Genomic DNA, 27,781 nt, shown 5'->3' on the forward strand with positions numbered 1-27,781 from the left:
AGTGGTGTTTCTGGTTAGGACATTGCAAGGCAGAAGGGTGGGCTTGGGGACGCAGAAGGCTGTTTGGTGGGTTGGGAGGGGGGTCTCCAGTTCCAGCGTAAAAGGGCACGGGAAGGGGAGGCTCTTGCACCAGTCACCAGCCCTAGGACATAGGCTGGGACACCACGATGACCTAAGACTGCTCTGGCCAGCCCAGGCCTGGTGGCAGATTCATGGATCAGGGCCTGTCTCTCTGGCTGTCCTGCCTTCACCCCAGCTTGGTGGTGCTGCTATCTGGGCTCGGAGGCTCAAGCGAGAAGAGACACAGGGGAGCAGGACAGAAGGGTCCTGGTGGCACGGACTCTCAGGACTTGTGCTCTCTCTTGGCTCCATATGATCCTTGGGAGGAATCCCCTTCAGGGCGACAGCCCTTCTCGGGGGTCCTCTCTCTTTCAGGGGTTAAGCCCCTCCGCCTCCCGGCACCACACCTCTCTGAGCCTCCAGCACGCCTGTCTCTGCCGTGGGCCCCCTCAGGGAGTCCCCTTGCTCTGGACCCCCAGGGCCTCCACCCCCAGAGGGAATGCCCCCTGGGGAATAATGTCCCCCGCACTCCCCACTGCCACCCTGATCTCTAGAAACAGGACGTTTATTAAGTGTCTGAATCCAGCACAGGAAACTCTCCAGGCCTCAGGCCTGGCCTCCCTCAGCACAGCACATCCAAGCCTCCCCTGCACCCAGGAGGGCTCTGGCTGCTCTCTCCCCAGTCCAGCCACCCCCCTCCTTCCAGCCGATATCATCTCCCCCAACAGCTCCTCCCCTGTCCATTGTCTTCAGTCCCAGGTAAACAGGTCACCTGGGCTCCTCTCTTCCACCCCTGGCTGAAACTGGCTGGTCAGGTCATAGGGGTCCTGTTTTTGCAGCCCATTGTCGTCCCACTGGCCAGAACCGGCTGACTGCAAAGCTGGGGTGGGCCTCCTGGTCACCAGGTCACCAGTCACTTTGTCCCCAGTCTCCAGGCAGTTATCCATGGTCCAGGCTGCTAGGTGAGATCACACATGGTCGTCTGCAACAACACCCCCTGCCACCCCCTGGTTATACATACAGCACACAGGGAAACTGAGGCAGAAACAGGGTCCATGCAAAACACTAAGACCATCTCCCACTTCATCACACCTGGCCATGTATCCTTTCTGGCACTGAGCCAGGAGCCAGGTTGGGTGGGAGGGGGTTGATATGTTTGGGGGGTGGGGGGGGGGCTGTGAGCTGTTAGTGACAATCTCCCAGGGAAGTGCTGAGTGGGTTTGGCCCTGAGTGCGTGGGGCTGGGAGCCAAGCGTCTGTGCTGGAAGTGTTTCCCTCCCTCCCTGCCCAGCATAAGCTGAGCCCCCAAGAAGGCAGCCAGGAACAGGGGGCGACTCACTCCTCGGCGGGCCCCAAGGGAGGGTGCTCGAGGCTGTGAGGGGGAGACTGTGGGTGGTGGATGCTGCACCCAGGGGGAACATGCTGAGCTCCCCTGAAAGTTGGCCCTTGGTGAGGCCTGGGGGGAGTTATGCTTGCGAAGGCCAAGGAGGCAAACCTGGGCGGGGGGTGTGTGTGGGGCCTTCGTGTCTCTGGGGCGTGAGAGCGAGTGATTGGCCGGGGCCCACCCACCAGCCCTGGAGCACCCATGGAGTCGGCGCCTATGCCTGCTTGCCAGCGCCGGAGATGAAGGGAGCTCAAGGCACAGGGCTGGCCTCCGGGGGACATTGGCTCCTCCCACGGAATCCCCCTGTGCCCGCTTCCGCTTCGTTATGGCTCCCGAATCCCATCAGGCATTAACGGAACTGCTGCAACCTTGCTTTACTGCCCAGCTAACAGTCACGCCTTCCCGTATGCCCAGCGGGCGTGCCCCAGCCAGCCCTGGCTCCCTCCTGGGGGGAGGCTGCCTCTGCGCCCACCCCGCGTCTGCGCCCACCCCACGGCTTTCAGCTCCTAATGAGGGGCAGTGACACCCGCGCTTTGCCACAGCCCCAGATGCCACCTCCCTCACCCCACCCACTGTCTAGGGGCTGGCGACACGTAAAACGCGACGGGAGAGGGTCTCCCACTGACAGCGACCTAGCACTGTCTACACCAGAGCTGAGGTCGGGAGAACTGGTGCACGCTGGCGGTGTGGATTTTTCAGACCCCTGGGAGATGATTTCTACTGATCTCATTTCCCGGTGTAGACCCGGCCTTACACGTGCGTCACATGTGTGCTGCTGGAGCAGTTGGGGTTCCCAGTGGGGCTCGGGGCCCCGTTGTGCTGGATGTCGCCCAGACAGGCAGTAACATGGCAGCCGCCATGAAGGCATTGGCAGGATGGGCTGGTTTGGGCCTCCCTTGAACTATGCCTGTATGGTTTGTATTCGCATCATCAGGTTCGAAGGGACCGCAAGGGTCAGGTAGGATGGCCCCCTGCCGCGATGCAGGATTTGCTGGGTCTAACCCAGCCCAGACAGACAGCTACCCAGCCTCCACGGAAGGCGCTTCCCCGCGACTCTGGGGGATCCATTTCCAGGCACAGTGTCTGTCACTCTGCACTGGGGCTTGGAAAGTGTGATGCTAATCAAGCCCCAGAGACACCCTGGCCTGCCCAGCGGTGTGCAGGGGCCTGCCCGGTGCGGCCCAGCCCTTTGGAGGCTGAGAGGGGCCCAGGGAGTTTGGAGCAGCTGTGTCTCTGCAGGGGGGCCGGTGACAGCATGAAGAGCTGACAGCAGGGGGCTGAGCGCTGAAGGGACCAAGTGCCACCCCCGTGTCGCCTGCCACCTCTCAAAATAACCCACTGGGAATGGAGAGCTTTCGGCTGCCCCCTCCCTGGAACAGACGGCTCTGGGCAGGGGCTGGGCCAGGCTGACTCCTGAGCTGGGCCCCAGGGGACCGGACAGGCCTGCACGGGAAGGAGAATGAAGGGTGGGGGCCCAGGACCCCTGCTTGCTGGCCCAATGAGGGGTCTGCGCTCAGTCACGGGGCAGGAGGTGGCCTCATGGACTGGCCCTCGCCTGGTTGCAGAAGCGGGGTTTAGCTGGCTCACTCTTTCCATGTCTTTTCGAAGTTGCCCCCTGATGGTTGCCCAATGGGCTGGGTGCGTTGTGGGGCTTTTGCCTTCCTCTGACGCAGCTCTTGTGGGACCTGGGCTTGCTGTGGTGGTGGCCCCGTCCAAGCTGGGCCCATCCTGGGCCCCGCGTGCTCTCTGCAGTTCCTGTCTCTCTCTTGCTTGGCACCAGAGCACCGGGTGCGGTTCCAGATGCAGCTGGAGGATGTGGAGGTGCAGGAGTGTGAGGACGCCGTGCTGGAGTGCAAGGTGCCCCTCGAAACCATCCCCACCTCCTGGTACCTGGAGGACAAGCAGCTGCAGTCAAGCCACAAGTATGTGATTGAGGAGCAGGGCCTGGTGCGACGCCTGACCATCCGTGATGCCCGCACTGACGACGACGGCATCTACCTCTGCGAGATGAAGGACAAAGGGCGCAGCATTGCTGAGGTCTCAGTCAGAGGTGAGAGGGATGGGCCTGGGGTGCACGGAGCCTGAGCAGAGGGACATGGAGACCGTCTTCCCTGTGGCGCTTGCTGCTGCAGCCCCCTGCCCTGCCTGGTCCTGCTTCTCACTGCCCTGTCCCTGTCCGGTCCTGCCTTTCCCCTGCCCTGTCCCTGGCACCCAGCCTGTCGCCCGCTGCCCTGCCTGGTCCTGCTTCTCACTGCCTTGACCCTACTACCCTGTACTTCGCACCCAGCCAGTCACTCGTCTTCCCTGGTCCTGTCTTTCCCCTGCCCTGTCCCTGCCACCAACCAGCCAACGCCTGCCCCAGCTGCCCAACCTGCCCCATAGTACTCTGCCTCGGCTCCCAGCCTGTCCATTCCTGCCCCCTTTCTTTGCCTCAAGCCAGTCCCATTCCTGACACCCCCCTTTCCTGCTCCTGCACCCTCGGGCCCTAGGCTCCCCATGTCCCTCCCAGCTCCGCAGCCCCAGGGTCCCGAGCTGCCCGCTCGGATGTGACTCTGGGCCTTTCCTGGACACTCTCCCAGGGGCGATCGTGAAGCGGCTCCCACGAAAGCTGGACGTCATGGAGGGGGAGAATGCTGCCTTCTGTGTGGAGACCCGGGAGGCTGTGGAGGGAATCTGCTGGAGCCGGAACGGCTTGGAGCTGCGGGAGACACCGTGCACCGTGCTGAAGAGCTTTGGCAAAACCCACCTGCTGGTCCTGGTGCATGTGACGCGGGAGGACGCTGGGGTCATCTCCTTCAGCGTGGGGGAGTCGCAGACGTCAGCCCAGCTCCGCGTCAAATGTGAGAGCCCCACCAGGGGGGTGGCACTTCTCTGGAGCATGGAGCCCATCGATCTGTGGATCAGGGTCCCCCTGCTCTAGGGCTGGATTGGAGCCAGCGTCCCCTAGAGGGGAAAGGCCCAGTACCCCATTAGGGACCTCTCGGCTTTTCGCCTTCTTCTGCAGCTTGGGCTGTGGCTCACCTGCTGGGATCATCTGGGCACCTCTCCCTAATCAGGTCCCTGCCACTGTGGGGCTTGGGTTGTTGGCGGCCCCTCGGTCTCTCCTGTTTGCTGCCTGTGGCCACAGCTCCGTCTCCTGAGGGTCAAAACGCTTGAGTCTAACTCAAATCTTTGGGTTTAATATAGGGGTAGCTGGGTAAAAATGACGGGCCTGTGATAAGTGATCTGGTCCCTTCTGGCCTTAGACCCAGTGACATCTGTGAAACTAGTGTGATGCTCCCAGCGGTGATGCATGAGCATGAACACCAACCTCAGGGCGGATGGGTACAAACCAGGGCACAAACCCCATGTTGGCTGTGAGCTCTTAACTTGGATTTCACCAACCTCCTGTGCCTAGTGCAAACTCCTCAGGCACTTTACCAGCCTTAACACGTAGTCACAGACAGTCCCCTTGGTATGCCGATCTGTCCTGTTACCGGGCAAGCCTAGCTCTGTGACAGGCGGCCTCTTATGCCAAGGATCACAGCAATATTCAGGTTACTCCCAGTCCCAAAGGACCAGTCACTTACCCCAGGTAACTTGTGCTTTAGGTCTCACACTGAAGACGATGCTTGTAGCCAGTCCTATAGTAACTATATGAGGGTTTATTAAGTAGAAAAAGGAAATGAGTTGTTTATGAGGCTAAACCAGGTGAACATAGATACACAAATGACTTACAGGCTTAGGTTTCAAAAGGTGATGTAAGTTTCTATAATCAGCCAGCTCTATGTGTAGCTTTGGGGCTAACCCAGGCTAAGTAGCTGGGGATCTCTTGCTTATGCTTAGAAACACCTTGATCCCCAGAGTCCAAGCAGCACAGAGATACCTAGTTCCTTTGGTTTGGGGTCCCCCCACTACTGCCAACTGCAGACTCAGCTGATGGGAGACGTCCACTCACACGATTCATCGTCACAGGGAGAAGAGCAGCATTTTGTTGACGGTTTCTCACTCCACATGTAGGGAGTTTCCAGTTGCAAGAGCCACCCCTAGCCTGTCCGGTACTGCCAGGTCTCCTCTTTCAGGAGAGACAGAACAATTTCTCTAAGCGAGGCGCTCGCTCACTAATGTGTCTCTCCTGCATGGTGATTCACACGGTTTCAGAGGCTCACAATACACCCGCTCCAATAGTGCAGGGCAATATTGAATACAGCTAGTGCAGGGGAGAGTAACGCAGGCAGCAGCTGATGAGCCTTCACGAGTGCGAACACTTCCTTGTAATGCTGATCCCTGTTTTACCACTATTACCCCACAAGTGAGCCAGACAGATCGCAGCTCTCTATAGGTCAGTGTCCAGCTGAGAGATGGGGACCTGAGCATGAGTTGGCACCTGGCCTGGCAGCGTCACACCTATGCCCAACAGCCAGATTGGAGCTGGTGCTCCCTAGCGCAGCATGGCCCTGTGTCACGGTTCTTGAGTTATCTGCACTTCTGGCCCCTTCGTGGCCTTCTTGAGGGCACCCCACTCCAGCCTCTAGCCGGCACCTTTCTCTGGGCTGAGTTCTGCACCTCCCTTCTGCTAGATGCGGGCCTTCGGCTGCAGAACCCTACAATGTATGGTGATTCTGTCCGCAGGTCTGACTTCAGCTCAGCACTGGCAGTCTGGGGTTAACCAGGGACCAGCCAGCGCTCATGAAAGCAAGTGCTGTTTATTCAGAACAAAAGCATAAAACAATAAACAGCTGCGAATGCAGGTCTGTTTTGCCCAGCAGTCCTTCATCTGCCACATGCAAACCCTGCTAGGCCTAGACTACTTCAGCTCCTTTCCACAAGGCCTGGCCCCCTGGTCCCAGTTTCGTGTCAGTTTCTGGATCGAGTGTGGGTGACGTCTCTCTCTGTCGGGGATGGTGGGGGGGTCACTCTATACACTTGAGAGCTCTTTATTTCCCTGGCCTCGTGACCCAGGTCAAACCAATCTATGCAATGTCCCCAGCATGGCTTTCACAGCCGTGTTACCGGCATGAGGGATTTGTACTGGTGATTTTAGTTCCTACTTGAAACATCTTAGCTCACCCGTTGAGCCAGGAGCACACTAGCTGTAAGACACACAGATCATTTTTATAAAGCTGATGCAGTATTTGAATAGTCCATGTGTCCAGAGCAGCGTATCCATCCCCTGGAGCTGGATTGGAGCCGGTGCCCCCAGAGGGGAAGGCGTTGTATCCCATTCCCGGTCCCCTGATGCCAGGCGGCCCCTGCACTGGGGATCGGGGCTGGCAGCCCCCAGAGGGGAAGGCCCTGTGTCTCAGCTGGTTGCTTACCTGCTCGGTCGACATCTCAGAGCAGGGAGCTAACCAGATGTGGGGTTTGTGTTAGGTGCAAAGCGTGTTCCCCCGAGTGCGCCCGTGGCCGCCGAGATGAGCACGGACCGCAGCAACGCTGCCCTCCTGACGTGGTGCCCCGGGCCTGATGTGCACAGGAGCCCCCCCAGCAGCTACGTCCTGGAGCGGCAGGAGGCTAGCACGGCCGAGTGGGTGCAGTGCCTTACCACGGACCTGGCCAGCATGGTGGAGGTGCTCGGGGATAGCGTGCCTGCCGAGGCAGACTATTGCTTCCGCATCTGTGCCGTCAACAAGTACGGGAGGAGCAGGCCCGTGGAATTCCCTGGCTCTGTGCACCTTGGTACGTACCACAGCCCTCTGGGGCCTGTTCCCTTCCTGAGCTTGCTCCCTCCAGACCCTGCTCCTGCCTGAGCCCTGCCAGACACGGCTGGATGCCAGGATCCTGGGAATTACAGCCTGCTTTGGCTTGTGCAGAGCACTGATTGACTGAGTCCAGTGCTGGTCCAGTGACCCCTTCTTCCCAACACAGAATGGGACGGGGCCATGGCGCAGGCTCACCAGCTGAAGGGCACTTGCCCTGGGGAGCTGGCCCATGGCTGACGGGCAGCCCCTGGTTCTGCACCCAGCGTGCTAGTGGCCAGCTCAGAGGGGTGAATGGGTAACGTGGCCCATGGCCAGGGGCTGAAGGGCAGGGGGGCTGGAGCTCTGCTCGAGGTGTTGCCCATCTCTGGCTGAGGACCCTGCACTGTGCTCTAGTCCCTGTAGCCTGCGTGCGGAGAGCCCTGAAGGACGTGCAGGTGCAGGTGGGCCAGGATGCCCAGTTCTCCCTGGAGCTCTCAGCCTCCGTGGCGGGGAACTGGTTCCTGAATGGAGCAAAGCTGCAGGAGGAAGAGGAAGGCCAGAGCTACTGCATAAAGCGCAGCGGGACCGAGCACTCCCTGCTGCTCCGCAGTGTGCGGCTGGCGGAGAGCGGGGCCGAGGTCACATTTGTGTCCAGTGGCGTGCGGGACTCTGCCACTCTGCGGGTGCAAGGTAAGTGCTCTCCTGCTGCGGATCAGCCCCCAAACCGGGGGGGGCGGGGGGTACTATATCCAGGCTCCAGACCACCCTCCTGGGATATCAGCTGAGATCACTGAGCTGAGGGGATGAACCAGGCAGCATGAACACAAGAGTTACAACAAGGGCCTGCCCTTCCCACACACCTGTCCTCCCAGCAGCTCAGAGTCCTTGGCAAAGGCCAAATAATCCTCCCAGCCCGTGGGAGGTGGGGGAGGGACAGGCAGGCACCACTTCACCCAGCAATATAATGCAGCCCCCTCTGGCCTGGGTGGTGGCAGCTGCTTTGGGGACATTTGGCTAGGGTGCTAATCCTTCTTTCACTGCAGCCTCTTCAGCACCCAGAGGCATCTGACATAGCTCCTGTTGCTTCCCTGGCCTGCGAGAGCTCTCTCCCTCCCCGCAGAGAGCATGCTGCTTGCTCAGGCCCAGGGCATCTCCCTGCGCTGAGCCCACAGGAGGGAACGCTAGTTCGGCCAGGGAGAGGCTGTGCTGGGCTCCCTGGGGTGGCAGCAGGTTCTCACCTGCCCTGCTGGGGCTGGGAGCAATCTGCCCTGGGCTCCAGTGTGAAGGTGCAGCCTTGTGAGACACAAGCGAGCTCTGTTTCTGCAGCAGGCTGTGCTCTGGGGTGGGGGTGGAGCGTTGCATGCTGGGTGCTGCAATCTCCAGGGGCTACACCGCTGACCGATGCACGGGAGAGCGGCTCCTGGCCATCTGGCAGCCTGGCCTGTGGTGGGATGGGCTGAGCAGCAGGAAGCTGGCCTGCGTGGGATGCCAGGCAGCATGCACTGTCTTGCAGAGCCCAATCCCATAGACCAATCTGCATGGGGCCTACCCCGGGGCCTGCTGGGACCCGGGGCATTGTCCTGGCTGCCCTGTGAGAGCAAGGACTCGCCTCCATTCTCTGCTCATTCACGGTGACTCTCTCAGCCCCGCAGGTGTGCATCGCCCCGGTGCCCGAGGCCCACCGCCTCCGGGAGCTCCTGGCAGGGCTGCCCTTGCTCCTGGAGTGTGAGGTCTCCACGCCTGACGCCCCTGTGCGGTGGCTCAAGGACGGGGAGGTTGTGCCCTCGGATGACGTCGTCACCCTGCAGGCAGAGGGCTGCGCCAGGAGGCTGTGTATCCGCTCTGCCCGCCCCTCGGATGCCGGGACATACACGTGTGATGCGGGCGAAGATGCGCTGAGCTTCACAGTGACCGTGACTGGTGAGCTGGGGGCTGGCCCTCAGGAGCCCTGCGGCCCCGCCCCTCCTGCAGGTTCCTTGCAGGCATGGGCTCAGGGCATTACAGCTGGAGACGTCCCATCACATCCCAGCAGGACCACGGCAGATGTGTGGCCCTGAGACTCCTTTCTCCCCTCCTGCCCCATCCACCCCCACTCAGCCTCTCTTCCTCACTGCTTCTCTCCCAGAGACTTGCCTTCTCTGGCCTTCACAGGCTCCTCTGGCCACTGAAATCAAATCCTCTGGAGCTGCCACGGCCGGATTCTGTCCCTTGCCCCAGGGGAGGCCTATGGCCATGTGAGCCCTAGGGGCTCTGCCACCCTGCTGGATGGTAAGCAAAGGCCAAGTGACCGGCAGCTGCGCCCTGTGAATCACTGCTGCCTGCTCGCGGAGTGAGGGAGCTGTGGCAGTGCCCACGGGGGATGATCTCCCAAGGCTGCCGGCTACTGGCAGCGCATGGTCTCCACGCTGGGCTGCAGGCGAGTGACTTACCCACCCCTCCTTGTTACCCGGAGTGCCCAGTTCCTTGTCTGGACACCTGCAGTGCACCCCCGGTTACTGGCTTCACCTCCCTTCAGCACTGGCCCCTCATCGCAAAGCACTTCGGGTCTGTTTCCCGTGCAAAGAAAACCAAACCAAGCTCTGCAGCAGTGAGTCTCAAACCATGGGTCACTGACTGGGGCTCGTGCTCCATGGCTGTGAGTAGCAGCGTAGCTGTTCCCGCTCAGGCTGCAGCTGGGCTCTGAACCCCAGCCCCCTGCCGGGTTTCAGAGCCTAGCTTGAGCCCAAGCGGGAATGTGTACACTGCTTCTTTTAGCCCCATCACGTGAGTCCCGCAAGCCAGGTGACCCAGGTTCTGAGACCTCCTGCCAAGGGGTTTTTTTGCACTGTAGATGTGCTGTAAGATTACGTCTACACTGCAAAGAAAAAACCCACAGCTGGCCTGTGCTAGCTGACTCAGACAGTGGGGCTCGGGCATCCGGGGCTGTTTCCATATGGTGTAGACTTCCCGGCTCGGGCTGCAGCCGAAGCTCTGGAATCCTCCTACCTCACAGGGTCCTAGATCCTGGGCTCCAGGCCGAGCCGGGAAATCTACACTGCAGTGAAACAGCCCCTTAGCCTGAACCCCGCTGCCCAAGGCAGGTGGCCTGGGCCAGCCATGGGTGTCTAATTGCAGTGTAGACATACCCTTAGTCATGTCTATAATAAAACCAAACAGAAGATTATTTAACAGCGCTTGAGATAAAAATTCACATACAAGCATGTAAAAGGGTTTGGAAACATCAGGTTACAAGGGAAAGGAAAACACAGCACGCAATCAGAGCCTAGACTTTCTGACCTTTCCTGTCTCACCCAATGGTCAGTCCGTCCAGCACGGGGCCAGTCCACTGAGCTGGGATCTGCCTCTCCGGAGACACGTCTGTTGGCAGGGCACCTCCTCTGGATGAGGAAGCTTTTGCACCCTGGCTTCTTCTCGTACACAGCCGCAGACCTTTGTCTCTTTCCATAAGCCAGGCGTTTCCCTGGTTCCAGGTCAGCCCGAGGGTCCCCCGGTCAGAGGCTTTTTCTGCGGCTCTTTTGTCTTTGTAAATGCTCGGCCTGCGTCTGGCCCAGTCTGTAAACCCAGGGCTGGGCTGGGTCAGTTGTTCTCACTCTTCACCGAATTAGCAGAGCCCCAGCCATCTCAGGTGACTGGCTGCACCTCCAGCAGGTCTGGAGCATCGTGCTCTACATTTGACACACCTCTTCCAGCAGTGCCCGTGCAGTAAGCCTGACACTCAGCTCGTGCTTAGCGTTCGGCAGGGACTGCACGACTCCCCACGGTGGGCTCTCGCTAGCCGCTCAGGCATGGTGCGATATGCCTGCCTGGCCACGGCTGCCCCCACCAGCGGCGGAACCCAAGTGTGCTCCAGTTCCCCACAGTCGATGGGCACTGGAAGCCCCTTGTAATAACGAGCAATAACCTCCAGTACTGAGGAATGGGCGGGGCGGCTGGCTGTGAGTGACCCAGCCGGCAGCCTCTCTGCTGAGCCCGTCCTGTCTCCCTGCCCAGAGCCGCCCGTGAGGATCGTCAGCTCTAACGAGGACGCCACGCACACCTACCTGGCCTCGGAGCGCGTGGTGCTGGCGTGCGAGCTGTCCCGTGCCGACGGCCCGGTGCAGTGGTACAAGGACGGGGTGGAGGTGGAGGAGGGCGACTGCCTACTCCTGGAGCGCGAGGGGCCCCATCGCAGGCTCGTCATCCCCTCGGCCCGGCCGCAGGACACGGGGGAGTTTGTGTGCGACGCGGGCGGCGACTCCGTCTTCTACAACATCATGGTGACAGGTGGGTTGATCCCAGTTCACTGGCACAGGTGCTGCGGGTCTCTGGCCGTCTGTCTGAGGCGCTTCGATAGCTCTGTCGCTGCAGTGTCCACATGTTCAACCCCTTTGCTCTCCGTCCCTCGGTCTGTCCAGCTCTTTCCCCTCTTTGTGCTTTGTTGTTCTGCCCTCATCCTCCCGGGCCACAGCGTCTCTTGTCCTCGCTCCCCTCCATCAGAAAGCTCCTAGTCACACACACGCATTCCTGGCCCAGCACGTCCTCCCCATCAGCTGTCTTCTGCTGCAGCTTCAATGCCCAAGAGCTGAGATTAGCTGGAGGGACCCATCGGGAGCGGGTGAGGCTGGGGATTCGGGGCCTGGGCTTGCCAGCCCTGCTCACACTGAGAGAGATCGCTCAGGGAGGGGAAACGTTTTATTGCCCTTTGCTCTGTTTTACTCCATTGCTACTAGCTGCGCCCCGGGGACTTGCAATCTCTCCTCTCCAGCCAGCGGTTAACAGAGCGCTCTGTGGCGAGGGGACAGGGCTGGGGTCATGCTGCTGTACAGGAAGGTGATGGGAGCCTGCTGCCCTTTGTAAGATAAGCAGTGGCTGGTCTGGCCACACAGTGGATGGGGGACCAGTGAGGAAGGACCAGGTGGTGCTTTCAGTGACTCAGTAGATTGCGCTGGTCACTGCGCCATACTAAGCCCCATCACTCTCTTCCGTTCCCTCCTGAGGTCTCCCTTATGTCCCCGAGCTCCTCCCTCTGCCTGCGGAGCAGCCTGTTCCCAGGAGAGACGCAGACTGTAACCTGCCTAACACTGTGCACTCCAGAACCTGCCCCGGCGGGACTCTGTCACCCTCATTCCCCACCTCTGCCTGCGCTTCAGCTAACGGCCAGTCTGGGGCAGGGACCCACCTGCCAGCACCATGTGCCTCCCTGCGCTGTGGACGGGACGTGTCAGTCTCACTGCGATAAAGCCCCGGGCTCAGTTGTACAGGCAAAGGCAAGAACCCCGACATCCTGGCCAAATGCTAATGCAGGTGAAACCACCCTGCCTCCCTGATGCTGCTCTGCAGCATCTCTGTTCTAACAGACAAAGCACAGAACAAAGCACTAATGGGTGCCCCCGCCAAATTCCACAGGGAGCCGGATGAGCAGCTCCTTGCACTCCTATTGGTAATGTGTAGGGGAAAAGGGGGTGGGGAGGCTTGACCTTGAGTGACACGTGCTGGGGGTCTCATGCTGCCCAGACTAAAACATCCTTGGAATCACTAAATATTATAGATGACAATTCCCTAACTCAATATGTGCTGTATCCACCACGGGGGGTTCCATGTTAGACCTTGTTGTGACAGAGACACGGATCACAGAATTAAAAATTGGTGACATTTTAGGTAGACGTGATCATGACCTGATTGTACTTGGTAATATGCAAACAGGATAAAGTCCAGACCAGTCACATGTCTACTTGGTGCTTTAAAAGGGCCCATTAAAAAAAGCTGACAAAAAATGGGCGCCAGATCAACTGGGAGATTTAAACAGAAAAATGTAAATAATCATCGGGAATTGTTTAAGAATGAGACCTCTCTAGGTCCCTTTCAGCCCTATGATTTTATGATTCTCTGATTTTACTAGATGCCCCAAAAGCCACAGCCCAGAATGTCGGCTACAGTGGTTAAAAAACCAACCTGGCTTAGAGGGGAAGTGAAAGTAGCTATAAAAATTATATATATAAGCTAGGATTTGCAAAACATTGATAAGGGAAGCAACAGGATAAAATAAAAAATCTATGGCCAGCAGAATTAAGGACCATAAGAAGGAGGTTTTTTAAAGTATATTAGGAACAAAAGGAAGCCTAACAATGCTATTGCTCCATTATAAGATAGACTAGTCAGTAATAATGCAGATGAAGCAGAAGTGTTCAATAAATATTTCTGCTCTGTATTTGGGAAAATAACAAATGATGTAGTCATATCATATGATAATGGCTCTCTTTCTATTCCACTAGTATCTCAGGAGGATGTGAAACAGCAGCTACTAAAACTAGACATTTTAAAATCAGCAGGTCCTGATAATTTTCATTCAAGAGTTTTAAAAGAGCTGGCGGAGGAGCTTGCTGGACCATTAATGTTGATTTTCAATAACTGTGGAACACTGGGAAGTTCCAGAGGACTGGCAGAAAGCTAATGTTGTGCCATTATTTTAAAAGGGTCAGTGGGATGATCCAGGTAATTATAGGCCTGTCAGCCTGACTTTGATCCTGGACAACATAATAGAATGGCTGGTATGGGGCACAGATTCTAAGGCCAGAAGGGACCACTGTGATCATGTAGTCTGATCTCCTGTATAGCATAGGCCATAAGACTGCCCTGAAGTAATTCTGGTTTAAACTAGAGCAGAGCTTTTAAAAAACATTCAATCTTGATTTAAAAATTTCCAATGATGGAGAATCCACCAAAGCTCTTGGTAATTTGTTCCAATAATTAATTATCCTGAAGTGTGGTTGATAAAGGTAGTAGTCTTGATGTAATATACTTAGGCTTCTGTATGGCACTTGACTTGGTACTGCACAAGATTTTGAATAAGAAATTAGAACAATATAAATTCAACATGGCCCATATTCAATGGATTAAAGGCTGGCTCACTGTTAAGTCTCAAACAGTAACTGTAATTGAGGGATCATCACTGAGCATGTGTGTTTCTAGTGGGGCCCCACAGGGACTGGTTCTTGGCTTTGCACAATTTAACTTTTATCAGTGACCTAGAAGAAAACAAAATTATAAAATTTGCAGATGACACATAAAATTGGGCACAGGTAAATCATAGTCATAGGACTGGAAGGGCCTCGAGAGGTCGGCTAGTCCAGTCCCCTGCACTCCTGGCAGGACTGAGTATTATCTTGACCATCCCTGACAGGTGTTTGTCTGACCTGCTCTTCAAACCTCCAATGATGGAGATTCCACAACCTCCCTGGGCAATTTATTCCAGTGCTGAACCACCCTGACCGTTAGGAGGTTTTTTCCTAATGTCCAAGCTAAACCTCCCTTGCTGCAATTTAAGCCCATTGCTTGTTGTCCTGTCCTCAGAGATTAAGACAAACAATTTTTCTTCCTCCTCCTTGTAACAACCTTTTACATACTTGAAAACTGTTATCATGTCCCCTCTCAGTCTCTCTTTTCCAGACTAAACAAACCCAAGTTTTTCAATCTTCCGTCATAGGTCATGTTTTCTAGACCTTTAATCATTTTTGTTGCGCTCCTCTGGACTCTCTCCAATTTGTCTACATCCTTCCTGAAATGTGGCGCCCAGAACTGGACACAATACTCCACTTGAGGCCTAATCAGAGCGGAGTAGAGTGGAAGAATTACTTCTTGTGTCTTGCTTACAACACTCCTGCTAATACAGCCCAAAATGATGTTTGCTTTTTTTGCAACAGCATTACACTGTTGACTCATATTTAGTTTGTGGTCCACTATGACCCCCAGATCCCTTTCCGCAGTACTCCTTCCTAGACAGTCATTTCTCATTTTGTAAAAAGAAAAGGAGTACTTGTGGCACCTTAGAGACTAACGAATTTATTTGAGCATGAGCTTTCGTGAGCTACAGCTCACTTCATCAGATGCATACCGTGGAAACTGCAGCAGACTCTATATATACACAGAGAATATGAAACAATACCTCCTCCCACCCCACTGTCCTGTCCAATTTGTCTAGGTCCCTCTGTATCCTATCCCTGCCCTCCAGCGTATCAACCACTCCTCCCAGTTTAGTATCATCCGCAAATTTGCTGAGAGTGCAATCCACACCATCCTCCAGATCATTTATGAAGATATTGAACAAAACCGGCCCCAGGACCGACCCCTGGGGCACTCCACTTGACACCGTCTGCCAACTAGACATGGAGCCATTGATCACTACCCGTTGAGCCCGACAATCTAGCCAACTTTCTACCCACCTTATAGTGCATTCATCCAGCCCGTACTTTAACTTGCTGACAAGAATACTGTGGGAGACAGTGTCAAAAGCTTTGCTAAAGTCAAGAAACAATACATCCACTGCTTTCCCTTCATCCACAGAACCAGTAATCTCATCATAGAAGACGATTAGATTAGTCAGGCATGACCTTCGCTTGGTGAATCCATGCTGACTGTTCCTGATCACTTTCCTCTCATGTAAGTGCTTCAGGATTGATTCCTTGAGGACCTGCTCCATGATTTTTCCGGGGACTGAGGTGAGGCTGACTGGCCTGTAGTTCCCAGGATCCTCCTTCTTCCCTTTTTTAAAGATTGGCACTACATTAGCCTTTTTCCAGTCATCTGGGACTTCCCCCATTCGCCACGAGTTTTCAAAGATAATGGCCAATGGCTCTGCAATCACAGCCGCCAATTCCTTTAGCACTCTCGGATGCAACTCGTCCGGCCCCATGGACTTGTGCACGTCCAGCTTTTCTAAATAGTCCCTAACCACCTCTTTCTCCACAGAGGGCTGGCCATTTACTCCCCATGTTGTGATACCCAGTGCAGCAGTCTGGGAGCTGTCCTTGTTAGTGAAGACAGAGGCAAAAAAAGCATTGAGCACATTAGCTTTTTCCACATCCTCTGTCACTAGGTTGCCTCCCTCATTCAGTAAGGGGCCCACACTTTCCTTGGCTTTCTTCTTGTTGCCAACATACCTGAAGAAACCCTTCTTGTTACTCTTGACATCTCTTGCTAGCTGCAGCTCCAGGTGCGATTTGGCCCTCCTGATTTCATTCCTACATGCCCGAGCAATATTTTTATACTCTTCCCTGGTCATAAGTCCAACCTTCCACTTCTTGTGAGCTTCTTTTTTATGTTTAAGATCCGCTAGGATTTCACCGTTAAGCCAAGCTGGTCGCCGCCATATTTACTATTCTTTCGACTCATTGGGATGGTTTGTCCCTGTAACGTCAACAGGGATTCCTTGAAATACAGCCAGCTCTCCTGGACTCCTTTCCCCTTCATGTTAGTCCCCCAGGGGATCCTACCCATCCGTTCCCTGAGGGAGTCGAAGTCTGCTTTCCTGAAGTCCAGGTCCGTATCCTGCTGCTTACCTTTCTTCCCTGATCATTTTGAATTTTAATCCTATCCTACAAAGCACTTGCAAACCCTCCCAACTTGGTATCGTCCACAAACTTTATAAGTGTACTCTCTATGCCATTATCTAAATCATTGATGAAGATATTGAATAGAACCGGATCCAGAACTGATCTGTGTGGGACCCCATTCGTTATGCCCTTCCAGCATAACTGTGAACCACTGATAACTACTCTCTGGGAATGGTTTTCCAACCACTTTTGCACCCACCTTATAGTAGCTCCATCTAGGTTGCATTTCCCTAGTTTGTTTATGAGAAGATCATGGGAGACAGTATCAAAAGCTTTACTAAAGTCAAGATATACCATGTCTACCCCTTCCCCCCCATCCACAAGGCTTGTTACCCTGTCAAAGAAAGCTATCAGGTTGGTTTGAGACCATTTGTTCTTGACAAATCCATGCTGACTGTTATTTATCACTTCATTATCTTCTAGGTGTTTGCAAATTGATTGCTTAATTATTTGCTCCATTAACTTTCTGGGTACAGAAGTTAAGGTGACTGGTCTATAATTCCCTGGGTTGTCCTTATTTCCCTTTTTATAGATGGGCACTAATTTGCCTTTTTCCAGTCTTCTGGAATCTCTTCCGTCTTCCATGACTTCTCAAAGATAATCGCTAATGGCTCAGATATCTCCTCAGTCAGCTCCGTGAGTATTCTAGGATGCATTTCATCAGGCCCTGGTGACTTGAAGACATCTAATTTGTCCAAGTTATTTTCAACTTGTTCTTTCCCTATTTTAGCCTCTTCTGATCCTACCTCATTTTCACTGGTATTCACTAAGTTAGACGTCCACTCACCACCAACCTTCATGGTGAAAACTGAAACAAAGAAGTCATTAAGCACCTCTGCCATTTCCACATTTTCTCTTATTGTTTCCCCCTCCTCATTGAGTGATGGGCCTACCCCGTCCTTGGTCTTCCTCTTGCTTCTAATGTATCTGTAGAATGTTTTCTTGTTATCCTTTATGTCTCTAGCTAGTTTGATCTCGTTTTGTGCCTTGGCCTTTCTAATTTGTCCCTACATACTTGTGTTATTTGTTTATATTCATCCTTTGTAATTTGACCTAGTTTCCACTTTTTGTAGGACTCTTTTTTGATTTTTAGATCATTGATGATCTGGTTAAGCCAGAGTGGTCTCTTGCCAGACTTCCTGTCTGTCCTACGCAGTTGGATAGTTTGCTCTTGTGCCCTTAATAATGTCTCTTTGAAAAACTGCCAACTGTCTTCAAATTTTTTTCCCTGTAGACTTGCTTCCCATGGGATCTGACCTACCAACTCCCTGAGTTTGCTAAAGTCTGCCTTCTTGAAATCCATTGTCTTTATTTTGCTGTTCGCCCTCTTACCATTCCTTAGAATCATGACTCTGTCATTTCATGAAAAGAAAAGGAGTACTTGTGGCACCTTAGAGACTAACCAATTTATTTGAGCATAAGCTTTCGTGAGTTACAGCTCACTTCATCGGATGCATCCAATGAAGTGAGCTGTAGCTCACGAAAGCTCATGCTCAAATAAATTGGTTAGTCTCTAAGGTGCCACAAGTACTCCTTTTCTTTTTGCGAATACAGACTAACACGGCTGTTACTCTGAAACCTGTCATTTCATGATCACTTTCACCCAAGCTGCCTTCCAATTTCAAATAATGCAGAGGATAGGTCACTGATAGAGAGCGATCTGGATCACCTGGTAGACTGGGCTCAAGCAAACAATGTGTAAATGTGTACATCTAGGAACAAATAATGTTGGGCACACCTACAATGGCAGGACTCTACCCTGGGAAGCAGGGACTCTGAGAAGGACTGCGGGGGTGTTGATGGGTAATCACCTGAACATGAAAAACCAGTGTGACGTGGTGGCCAAAAGGGCTAATGTGATCCTGGTGTAAGCGGGGAAATAGTACCGCTATTGTGGGGAACTTTCCTGGCTTCTGCACTACCCCGGTGAAGTGGGTTAGCGAAAGGATCTGAGTCCTTTCTCCCACTTCCTTTACCCAGTGGCTTCCCTGCCCTTGAGGACTCCCCTTCCACTCTCCTGTCTGGCAGAGTCCTTGTAACCCCAACAAGGCTGGGCCCAGGATTCCTGGGGGGCTTGACCCCCAACCGTGCTGTGGTCACCTAGTTCAGGGGCTAGGGTGTCCCCACTCCGGGGTACGCTCTCTGCACTGGGCGCTTCCCTGACCCACTGACCATTACATACAAGTTAAAGCAAATGCAAGTTATTTAATCAACAATTAATTTTAAAAAGAATAAGGGAAAATGGGAAAGGTTAAAGGAAACACATCACCCCACTCTGTGGCAGGGAACATCACAAACAGCGTCTCTGGGTTGTCAGGGCAGTTCACAGTCTGTTCCTTGTAAGTACCAGGCCTTCTTCTCAGGCCCTGGCTGTGCTGTAGGGATGCTGTGGGTTGGACACTCGCTCTGGTGGTGGCCACACGCTCTTGGGCTCTAAGTGGTAGGACCTTTCTTCCCAGCGTCACCCCCGCCCTGTTGGGGTTATGATCCAAGCCTGGCCTGCAGAGCCCCTTGGCTGAGGCGTCTCCCTGTGCTGGCCCTGCTGCCCAGGGTCCCCCTCACTCTCCCCAGCTGCTCACCGCACCCAGCTCCTGACTGCTCCAGCCCCAGCTCCACCACTCGGTCTCTGCACGGCTGCTACTCTGCCTCCAGCCCCCTGGGCTGCTTCTCTGGCCCCTCTGGCTCTGGCTGCTGCAGCTCTGCTCCCAGGACAGGGTCTGCTCTCTCTGGGCTGCTTTTCTGGTCCCTCTGGATCTGGCACAGCTCTGCTCCCCGGCTTAGCTTGGGCCCCTGCTTTCTCCTTAGCTCGGCCCCACTCTGTCTGACCCAGGCAAATCCCACTCACACGGAGAGGGGGAACTCCCTGGCCTCCTGACTCCCTGATTAGCCTGCCCACCCTGACATTCAGGCTGACCTGGAGCATTGGCCTCTCCCCCTTGTTCCTGGGGTCTGGCAGTCTCAGGGTCCTGATTCCCCATCGACCCTTCCCCCCTTTTAGTACTGGGAGCTAGCAACTAAAACACCCCCCCGAATGTTAGTAAGGGGGCCACAGTCCCCTCACACTGGGATGCATGAACGAGAATCTCAAGTAAGAGTAGAGAGGGTATTTTATCTCTGTATCTGGCTCTGGTGCGACCGGTGCTGGACCCTGCCCCCAGTTCTGGTGTTCACAGTTCAAGGGGGATGTTGATAAATGGGAGAGAGTTCAGAGAAAAGCCAAAAAAAGGAATAAAGGATTGGAAAACCACCCTTGTAGTCACAGAGTCAAGGAGCTCAGTTTACTAAGTTTAACAAGGAGAAGGTTATGGGATGACATGATCAGTCTGTAAGTACCTATGTGGGGAACAGAAGTTTGATCCTGGGCACTTCAGTCTAACACAGCAGGATCCAGTGGCTGGAAGTTGAAGCAAGAGAAATTGAGATGAGAAATACGGTGCAAGTTGTTAGCCGTGAGGGCAATTAACCATTGGAACCATTTACCACAAGTTGTGGTGTCCATCATTGGCAAGTTTTAAATCAAGGTAGGATGTTTTTCTAATAAATTTGCCCTGGTTCAACCAGGAATTAACTCAGGGGAGTCTGATGGCCTGTGTGACACGGGGGCAGAGCAGATGATCACTTTGGCCCCTTCTGTCTTATAACCTACCAATTGCATAAAGGATTCAACTTCATTTCCAGTCCCAAGCTCTGGGGTCTGGTGGCTGGCTGCTGCAAGGACTCGACAGAATTTATAGATCAGTTACTTACATCTCTGCTGAGCCCGTCCTGTCTCCCTGCCCAGAGCCGCCAGTGAGGATCGTCAGCTCTAACGAGGACGCCGCGCACACCTACCTGGCCTCGGAGCGCGTGGTGCTGGCGTGCGAGCTGTCCCATGCCGACGGCCCGGTGCAGTGGTACAAGGATGGGGTGGAGGTGGAGGAGGGCGAGCACCTGCTCCTGGAGCGCGAGGGGCCCCATCGCAGGCTCGTCATCCCCTCGGCCCGGCCGCAGGACACAGGGGAGTTTGTGTGCGACGCGGGCGGCGACTCCGTCTTCTACAACATCACGGTGACAGGTCGGTGATGTCCCTTGGCCTCCCGGCGGGTGGGTCAGCAGCGCTCCCCCGTTACTCCAGCTGGCAGGTCTGTGATGTCCCCTGGCCTCCTGGCTGTTGGATCAACAGTGCTCCCCCGTTACCCCAGCTGGCAGGTCGGTGACACCCCGATCCCTGGCGGGTGGGTCAGCAGGGCTCCCCCGTTACCCCAGCTGGCAGGTCAGTGATGTCCCCTGGCCTCCCAGCGGGTGGCTCAGCAGCGCTCCCCCGTTACTCCAGCTGGCAGGTCGGTGATGTCCCCTGGCCTCCTGGCTGTTGGATCAACAATGCTCCCCCGTTACCCCAGCTGGCAGGTCGGTGACACCCCAATCCCTGGTGGGTGGGTCAGCAGCGCTCCCCCGTTACCCCAGCTGGCAGGTCGGTGATGTCCCTTGGCCTCCCGGCGGGTGGGTCAGCAGCGCTCCCCCATTACTCCAGCTGGCAGGTCGGTGACACCCCTGATCCCTGGCGGGTGGGTCAGCAGCGGTCCCCCGTTACCCCAGCTGGCAGGTCGGTGATGTCCCCTGGCCTCCCGGCAGGTGGGTCAACAGCGTCCCCCCGTTACCCCAGCTGGCAGGTCGGTGACACCCCTGGCCTCCTGGCTGTTGGATCAACAGCGCTCCCCCGTTACCCCAGCTGGCAGGTCGGTGACACCCCTGGCCTCCCGGCGGGTGGGTCAGCAGCGCCCCCCCCGTTACCCCAGCTGGCAGGTCGGTGACACCCCTGGCCTCCTGGCTGTTGGATCAACAGCACTCCCCCGTTACCCCAGCTGGCACATCGGTGACACCCCTGATCCCTGGCGGGTGGGTCAGCAGCACTCCCCCGTTACCCCAGCTGGCAGGTCAGTGACAGCCCTGGCCCCCCAGTGGGTGGGTTAGCAGGGCTCCCCTGATGGTTTCTTTCTGGCTGTATTTACTGGGCCAAAGCCTTGGGTCTCGTAAGAAAGATGGTGGTAGACGGTGGTCATTGGGGTCAGCACTGACTGCAAAGGGATGGAGTCCCCCGTACGGAGCCCCCTCCCCGCTCCCTCCAGCACAGCGCCCTCTCCTGCTGCACAGGGGCACTGGGGTCAGTGCTGGCCAGGGCCGCCCAGAGGATTCAGGGGGCCTCGGCTCTTTGGCGGCGGGGGTCCTTCCGCTCCGGGTTGTTTCAGGGGACAGTCTTCGGGGCACTTTGCCGAAGACATGGAGCGGAAGGACCCCAAGAAGCGGCGGCGGGTCCTTCACTCCAGGTGTGTTTGGCGGCGCTGAAGGACGCACCGCCGAAGTGCCACCTAAAACTCTCGTGGGGGCCCCTGAAAACTCTTGTGGGGGCCCCTGCGGGGCCCAGGGCCTGGGGCAAATTGCCCCATTTCCCCCACCCCCCCCAGTGGCCCTGGCACTGACTGCCAGGGGAGAGCCCCCGCCATGGAGTCCCTGACCCCTCCCTGCAGCACAGCGCCCTCTAGTGCCATGCTGGGGCCAGCACTTACCGCCGGGGGAGAGCGCCCCCTGCTGAACTGCTGAACCCCCGCCCCCTCTCTGCAGCCCAGGGGTTGTGCCTTGCAGCCTCCCCTCTGTGAACTGCTCTAGCCCGGCTCTAGCGTGTGGGATTGGCGAGGTTGGCCCGCAGGAACGCCTGAGAGCACAGGGGCACATCCTGTTGGGCCCGGGTGGGATGGTGCTGCTTTGTGGGAAGAGGGTCAGGTATGAGAGACCCACGGGGAGCGACACCCTCTCTGATGTCCTGGAGAGGCTGGGCTCCCATCTCTCTTCCCCATGCTGGGGAAATGGGCGGGCGGCTGGCTATGAGTGACCCAGCCGGTAGCCGTTCTGCTGAGCCCATCCTGTCTCCCTACCCAGAGCCGCCCGTGAGGATCGTCAGCTCTAACGAGGACGCCGCGCACACCTACCTGGCCTCGGAGCGTGTGGTGCTGGCGTGCGAGCTGTCCCGTGCCGACGGCCCGGTGCAGTGGTACAAGGACGGGGTGGAAGTGGAGGAGGGCGACTGCCTACTCCTGGAGCGCGAGGGGCCCCATCGCAGGCTCGTCATCCCCTCAGCCCGGCCGCAGGACACGGGGGAGTTTGTGTGCGACGCGGGCGGCGACTCCGTCTTCTACAACATCACGGTGACAGGTCGGTGTCGGCTCCTCCCTGCTCCGGCTTCCCCCCACTGAGCTGTCCCCCCTTTTCTTCACTGCTCCTGCCCCGCTCAAAGTGCCAGCAGCTCCCGTCATGGCCCAGGCCCCCCTCTGCTAGGTGTGGTACAAACACAGATCACAGGCAGTGCCTCCCAAAGGGGCTCACAGTCCGAGTGTGAGCCAGGAGACGGATGGACGGGAGAACACACAGAAGCATGGGCAGCTTGATGGGCAGTGGCCACTGCTCACCGGCAGCCTGCCGTCCTCACGTTGTTCGCAGACCTCCCTGCAAAGGAGAGTTTGGAGGGGGTGTAATGAGGTCGCCTTACAGCTCTTTCCAGGAGCGCTGCCAAGGCATGCTCGGGAGAAAGGGCAGGAAGAGGTGGGGTGGGGGCAGGAAGAGGTGGGGTGGGACTTGGGGCAGAGATGGGGGATCCAGCACCCCCCGCAAAGTCAGCGCCTGTGCAACCCGCAGTCCAGAGCTTGTACTACTTGTTAGAAAGTTGGAATTGTAAAAGGTTCAGAAAAGGGTGTCACGGAGTCCCCGGGCGATGCTCTGGAACTGCTCCCCACGAAGCCAGGCAGGACTCTGGGGAAGTCTCCTCTCGGGGAGCAGCCTGTCTGCAGGACACACAGCTCACCCGGCTCCACCTTCCTGGGTCTGACCTCGGAGCCTTCAGCCTCCTCTGCCCCTCCGTGCGCTTCCCACAGCGAGTCTGCCCAGGCGGGGTCCTGGGGGGGCCAGAGGGTCCTGCCCCCCAACTCCACAGTCAGACGGGACTCTCAGCCAGCCAGTAACACAGAGGTTTATTAGACGACAGGAACATGGTCTAACACAGAGCTTGCAGGTGCAGAGAACAGGACCCCTCAGCTGGGTCCATTTTGGGGGGCAGTGAGCCAGACAACCACGTCTGCCCTTCACTCCTCGTCCCCAGCCAGCCCCAAACTGAAACTCCCTCCAGCCCCCCCTCCTATGGGCTTTGTCCCTTTCCTGGGCCAGGAGGGCACCAGATTCCTTTGTTCTCCAACCCTTCAGCTCTCACCTTGCAGGGGGGGAAGGGCCAGGCCATCAGTGGCCAGGAAATAGGGTGTCGGCCATTCTCTGTGTCCAGACCCCTGCACACACCTGCCCTCTAGGGCTCTGCAATGATCATACACCCTTATCCCTCCCCCTAGATACTTAAGAACTGCCTAGGGGAAACTGAGGCACCCCCACAATATTCAGAGGAAACATTAAGAACAGTCCCACTTCATCACATTTCTCCCCCCTTCGAGATTGAACTGAGCGGGGTCACTTTAGCCAGTAACCTGGTGAAATTCGAAGCCACCAAGGTTCCCATGGATGCCCCAGCATCTCTCCCATTCCTTGGTAGGAGTTACTCCAGGCCCTTCCAGTTTCACGCCCTCCCTTAGGTCGGGGGTGGTCGATAGCACTCGCAGGCCGCATGTGGGAAGGTTTATGCGGCCCGTGCCCTTTGGCCACCCCAAAACCCAAGAGGGTCAAACTGGGATTGGGTCTTCTCCCCAACAAGCTGGCAAAACACAGCCACTTGGTTATAGGATTGTTTAAGAGTAACAGCCGTGTTAGTCTGTATTCGCAAAAAGAAAAGGAGTACTTGTGGCACCTTAGAGACTAACCAATTTATTTGAGCATGAGCTTTCGTGAGCTACAGCTCACTTCATCGGATGCATACCGTGGAAACTGCAGCAGACTTTATATATACACAGAGAATATGAAACAATACCTCCTCCCACCCCACTGTCCTGCTGGTAATAGCTTATCTAAAGTGATCATCAGGTTGGGCCATTTCCAGCACAATTGTTTAACTTTCTTAACCGCTTTCACTTCATCTGAGACCTTCTCAAAGCTCTCCACACTGGGTCTTTCAACAGGACAGTCAGTGGATCCATTCACAACAGAAAATTTCTGGCCGTTAGGAACTGAAACTTTCTTGATTAAAAAGAAAAGGAGTACTTGTGGCACCTTAGAGACTAGCCAATTTATTTGAGCATAAACTTTCGTGAGCTACAGCTCACATGCATCTGATGAAGTGAGCTGTAGCTCATGAAAGCTTATGCTCAAATAAATTGGTTAGTCTCTAAGGTGCCACAAGTACTCCTTTTCTTTTTGCGAATACAGACTAACACCGCTGTTACTCTGAAACCTTTCTTGATTAAATCACTTTCACACCCTTCAGTTGCCATAAACTGCTTGCAAAGACTCCATGAGGATTCCCTTCCCTAGGGCTTTTCTATGCAACAATTTACTCCTCACAGAAATTCTGCCGTTACCCTCTTCACCTAGGGCTTGCTCTAGAGGAACACTTTCCTGAGCAACAACAGACTCTTTCTGGGTCTCCCTTACATCCAGAATTACCTCTGGCCCATCCGGCGGATTCCTACACAATCCCCTTTCAGGCAAACTGTCAGACTTCCTAGATAAAAGGTTAGAAACATTCTCCTTTCCTTTGCCACACACAAGCTCAGGAATATTTTCACACCCTCAGTAGGTAACACAATCAAATCACCTTCACGCTCTCCTTGTGCCCTGGCTAGGATCTCACCCTGATTAGTCAGAGTTGCGACACACTTTCCCAACAACACACTAGCAACAGGCAAAATACAAGCACCAGAATTGCCTGGGCTCTGGGATTTTACATAGACACTAACTGGATGCAACCTAGTTACAGGGCCATTCTCCCAAGCAGACACAAACTTAGGGCCATTCCCTTCCTGGGCTTTAGCTGAATCCAGAACCAGCTCTGAGACAACTGCACTATCCTCAACCATCACAGGCTGAAAGGCCCTTTCTGTCTGCTCCGCAGACCAAGAAGAGCCGGACACACTTTCTCCTTTCCCAGACACAGAGCTTGGGATCTCTTTCCCCTTGTCCCAGCACACAAGGCTGGTCACAGACAACTGCTTGGAGACTAGGGTAGCTCCCTCCATGGGCAAGTCAATACCCCTGACAGACACAGACACATTTCCTTCACTGTCCCAATTCTCCACACAGGTATAGAGGTTGGGGTCGGGAGTGGGAGCCTGTCTACCTCCCCACCCATCTGGCTGATGGAGTCTATGGCCTTGGGACCCAGCAAGGGAGCTAGACACCGGGGCTTTTCCGCAGGGTCGCCCTGGTTCAAATCTCCAGCCTGCTCAAAGGCAGTGAGGTGGGCATCCACATCCCCCCCTCCTTAACCAGGGGCAACAATTTAGTCTTGAGGTTCCCTGCGGAACTGGCCCCCCGGGGTCTATCCCCACTCACCCCGGGGAGGTCCCCTAGGCCTCTCCGCTCCACCACTGCCAGTTCATGCTGCTGCTGCTTCGGCAGCTCTTTCTCGGGCTCTTGCTGTCTCTCACAGTCCTCTTGCTCTCTCGGACTCAGCTCCAATCCCGTCTGTCTCCGATCCCCCGATGGGGAACCCGATCGTGAAGACCCTCGTCTGGTTGGGGACAGGAGTCTTGGGGGTGCCTGGCTACCACTCCAGCTGCTCCCAGATCCTGCTATAGCCCCATTTGGGGTCAGGAATCTGTCCCTTAGAGCGGTCATCCTCCTCCAGCTGCACGATTAACTGTGCTTTGGTGAACTTTCCAATGCTCAACCCTCTCTTTCTGCACAGGGCTACAATGTCCTTCTTCAGGAGACGGTGACAGGCCATCACTCCGCTCTTCCCAAGTTGTTGTGGACTCACAGGCCTGTGTGCTCTCAGCTCCCCAGGGTCACCAGGGAGAACCCCTAGTGTGCCAGCCCTTCTCGAGGTCACCCCCTCTTTGCCAGGGTTGAGCTGCAGACTCCTCCGCTCCTGGGACCGCTCACTGCAATCCCCAGGGGAACCCTGTTACTGCAAAAGTCTTTCTTTCTGGTCACACACTCCCAGGGGTTAACCGCCCCCTGAAACCGTCTCTCTCTGAATCTTCAGCACACCTGGTCCCCGTCAATCCCCCTTCATTTTACTGCTCCCCAGTCACTTACTGCAGGAAGCGCCATCTGTAGGGTGCAGTACATCCCACTTCTACCACCAGTTGTCACGGAGTCCCTGGGCGATGCTCTGGAACTGCTCCCCATGAAGCCAGTCAGGACTCTGGGGCAGTCGCCTTCCTGTGAGCAGCCTGTCTGCAGGACACACAGCTCACACAGCTTCCGCCTTCCTGGGTCTGACCTCAGAGCATTCAGCATCCTCTGCCCCTCCGTGCGCTTCCCACAGCGAGTCCGCCCAGCCGGGGCTCCTGGGAAAGCCAGAGAGTCCTGCCCCCCAACTTCGCAGTCAGACGGGACTCTCAGCCAGCCAGTAACACAGAAGGTTTATTAGACGACAGGAACATGGTCTAACACAGAGCTTGTAGGTGCAGAGAACCGGACCCCTCATCTGGGTCCATTTTGGGGGGCAGTGAGCCAGACAGCCATGTCTGCCCTTCACTCCATGTCCCAGCCAGCCCCAAACTGAAACTCCCTCCAGCCCCTCCTCCTCTGGGCTTTGTCCCTTTCCCAGGCCAGGAGGTCACCAGATTCCTTTGTTCTCCAACCCTTTAGCTCTCACCTTGCAGGGGGGGAAGGGCCAGGCCATCAGTGGCCAGGAAATAGGGTGTCGGCCATTCTCTGTGTCCAGACCCCTGCACACACCTGCCCTCTAGGGCTCTGCAATGATCATACACCCTTACCCCACCCCCTAGATACTTAAGAACTGCCTAGGGGAAACTGAGGCACCCCCACACTATTCAGAGGAAACATTAAGAACAGTCCCGCTTCGTCACAGAGGGCAACAAAAATTATTAGCAGTGTGGAATGGCTGCCTTATGAGGAGAGATTAATAAGACTGGGACTTTTCAGCTTGGAAAAGAGATGACTAAGGGGCGGATATGAGTGAGGTCTATAAAATCATGACTGGTGTGGAGAAAGTCAATAAGGAAGTGTTATTTACTCCTCCTAACACAAGAACTAGGGGTCACCCAATGAAAGTACCAGGCAGCAGATTTAAAACAAACAAAAGGAAGTATTTCTTCACACACTGCACAGTCAACCTGTGGAACTCCTTGCCAGAGGATGTTGTGAAGGCCAAGATTATAACAGAGTTCAAAAAAGAACTAGATACGTTCATGGAGGACAGGTCCATCAATGGCT

General features: G+C 55.6%; 1 protein-coding gene across 1 annotated transcript in view; it reads left to right on the forward strand.

Moving 5' to 3' along the window:
* Window positions 1–27,781, forward strand: part of OBSL1 (obscurin like cytoskeletal adaptor 1) — a 72,022-nt gene that overhangs the window by 9,457 nt on the left and 34,784 nt on the right. The window contains exons 4-11 of the mRNA XM_077830341.1: window positions 3,224–3,493; window positions 4,023–4,283; window positions 6,796–7,101; window positions 7,518–7,793; window positions 8,748–9,023; window positions 11,094–11,366; window positions 20,253–20,525; window positions 22,385–22,657. Coding sequence (XP_077686467.1) covers window positions 3,224–3,493; window positions 4,023–4,283; window positions 6,796–7,101; window positions 7,518–7,793; window positions 8,748–9,023; window positions 11,094–11,366; window positions 20,253–20,525; window positions 22,385–22,657 — 2,208 coding nt within the window. The remainder of the gene's footprint in view (window positions 1–3,223; window positions 3,494–4,022; window positions 4,284–6,795; window positions 7,102–7,517; window positions 7,794–8,747; window positions 9,024–11,093; window positions 11,367–20,252; window positions 20,526–22,384; window positions 22,658–27,781) is intronic.

Source organism: Eretmochelys imbricata, chromosome 11 (genome assembly GCF_965152235.1).
Source record: "Eretmochelys imbricata isolate rEreImb1 chromosome 11, rEreImb1.hap1, whole genome shotgun sequence".
In the NCBI taxonomy this organism is placed as follows: domain Eukaryota; kingdom Metazoa; phylum Chordata; order Testudines; family Cheloniidae; genus Eretmochelys; species Eretmochelys imbricata.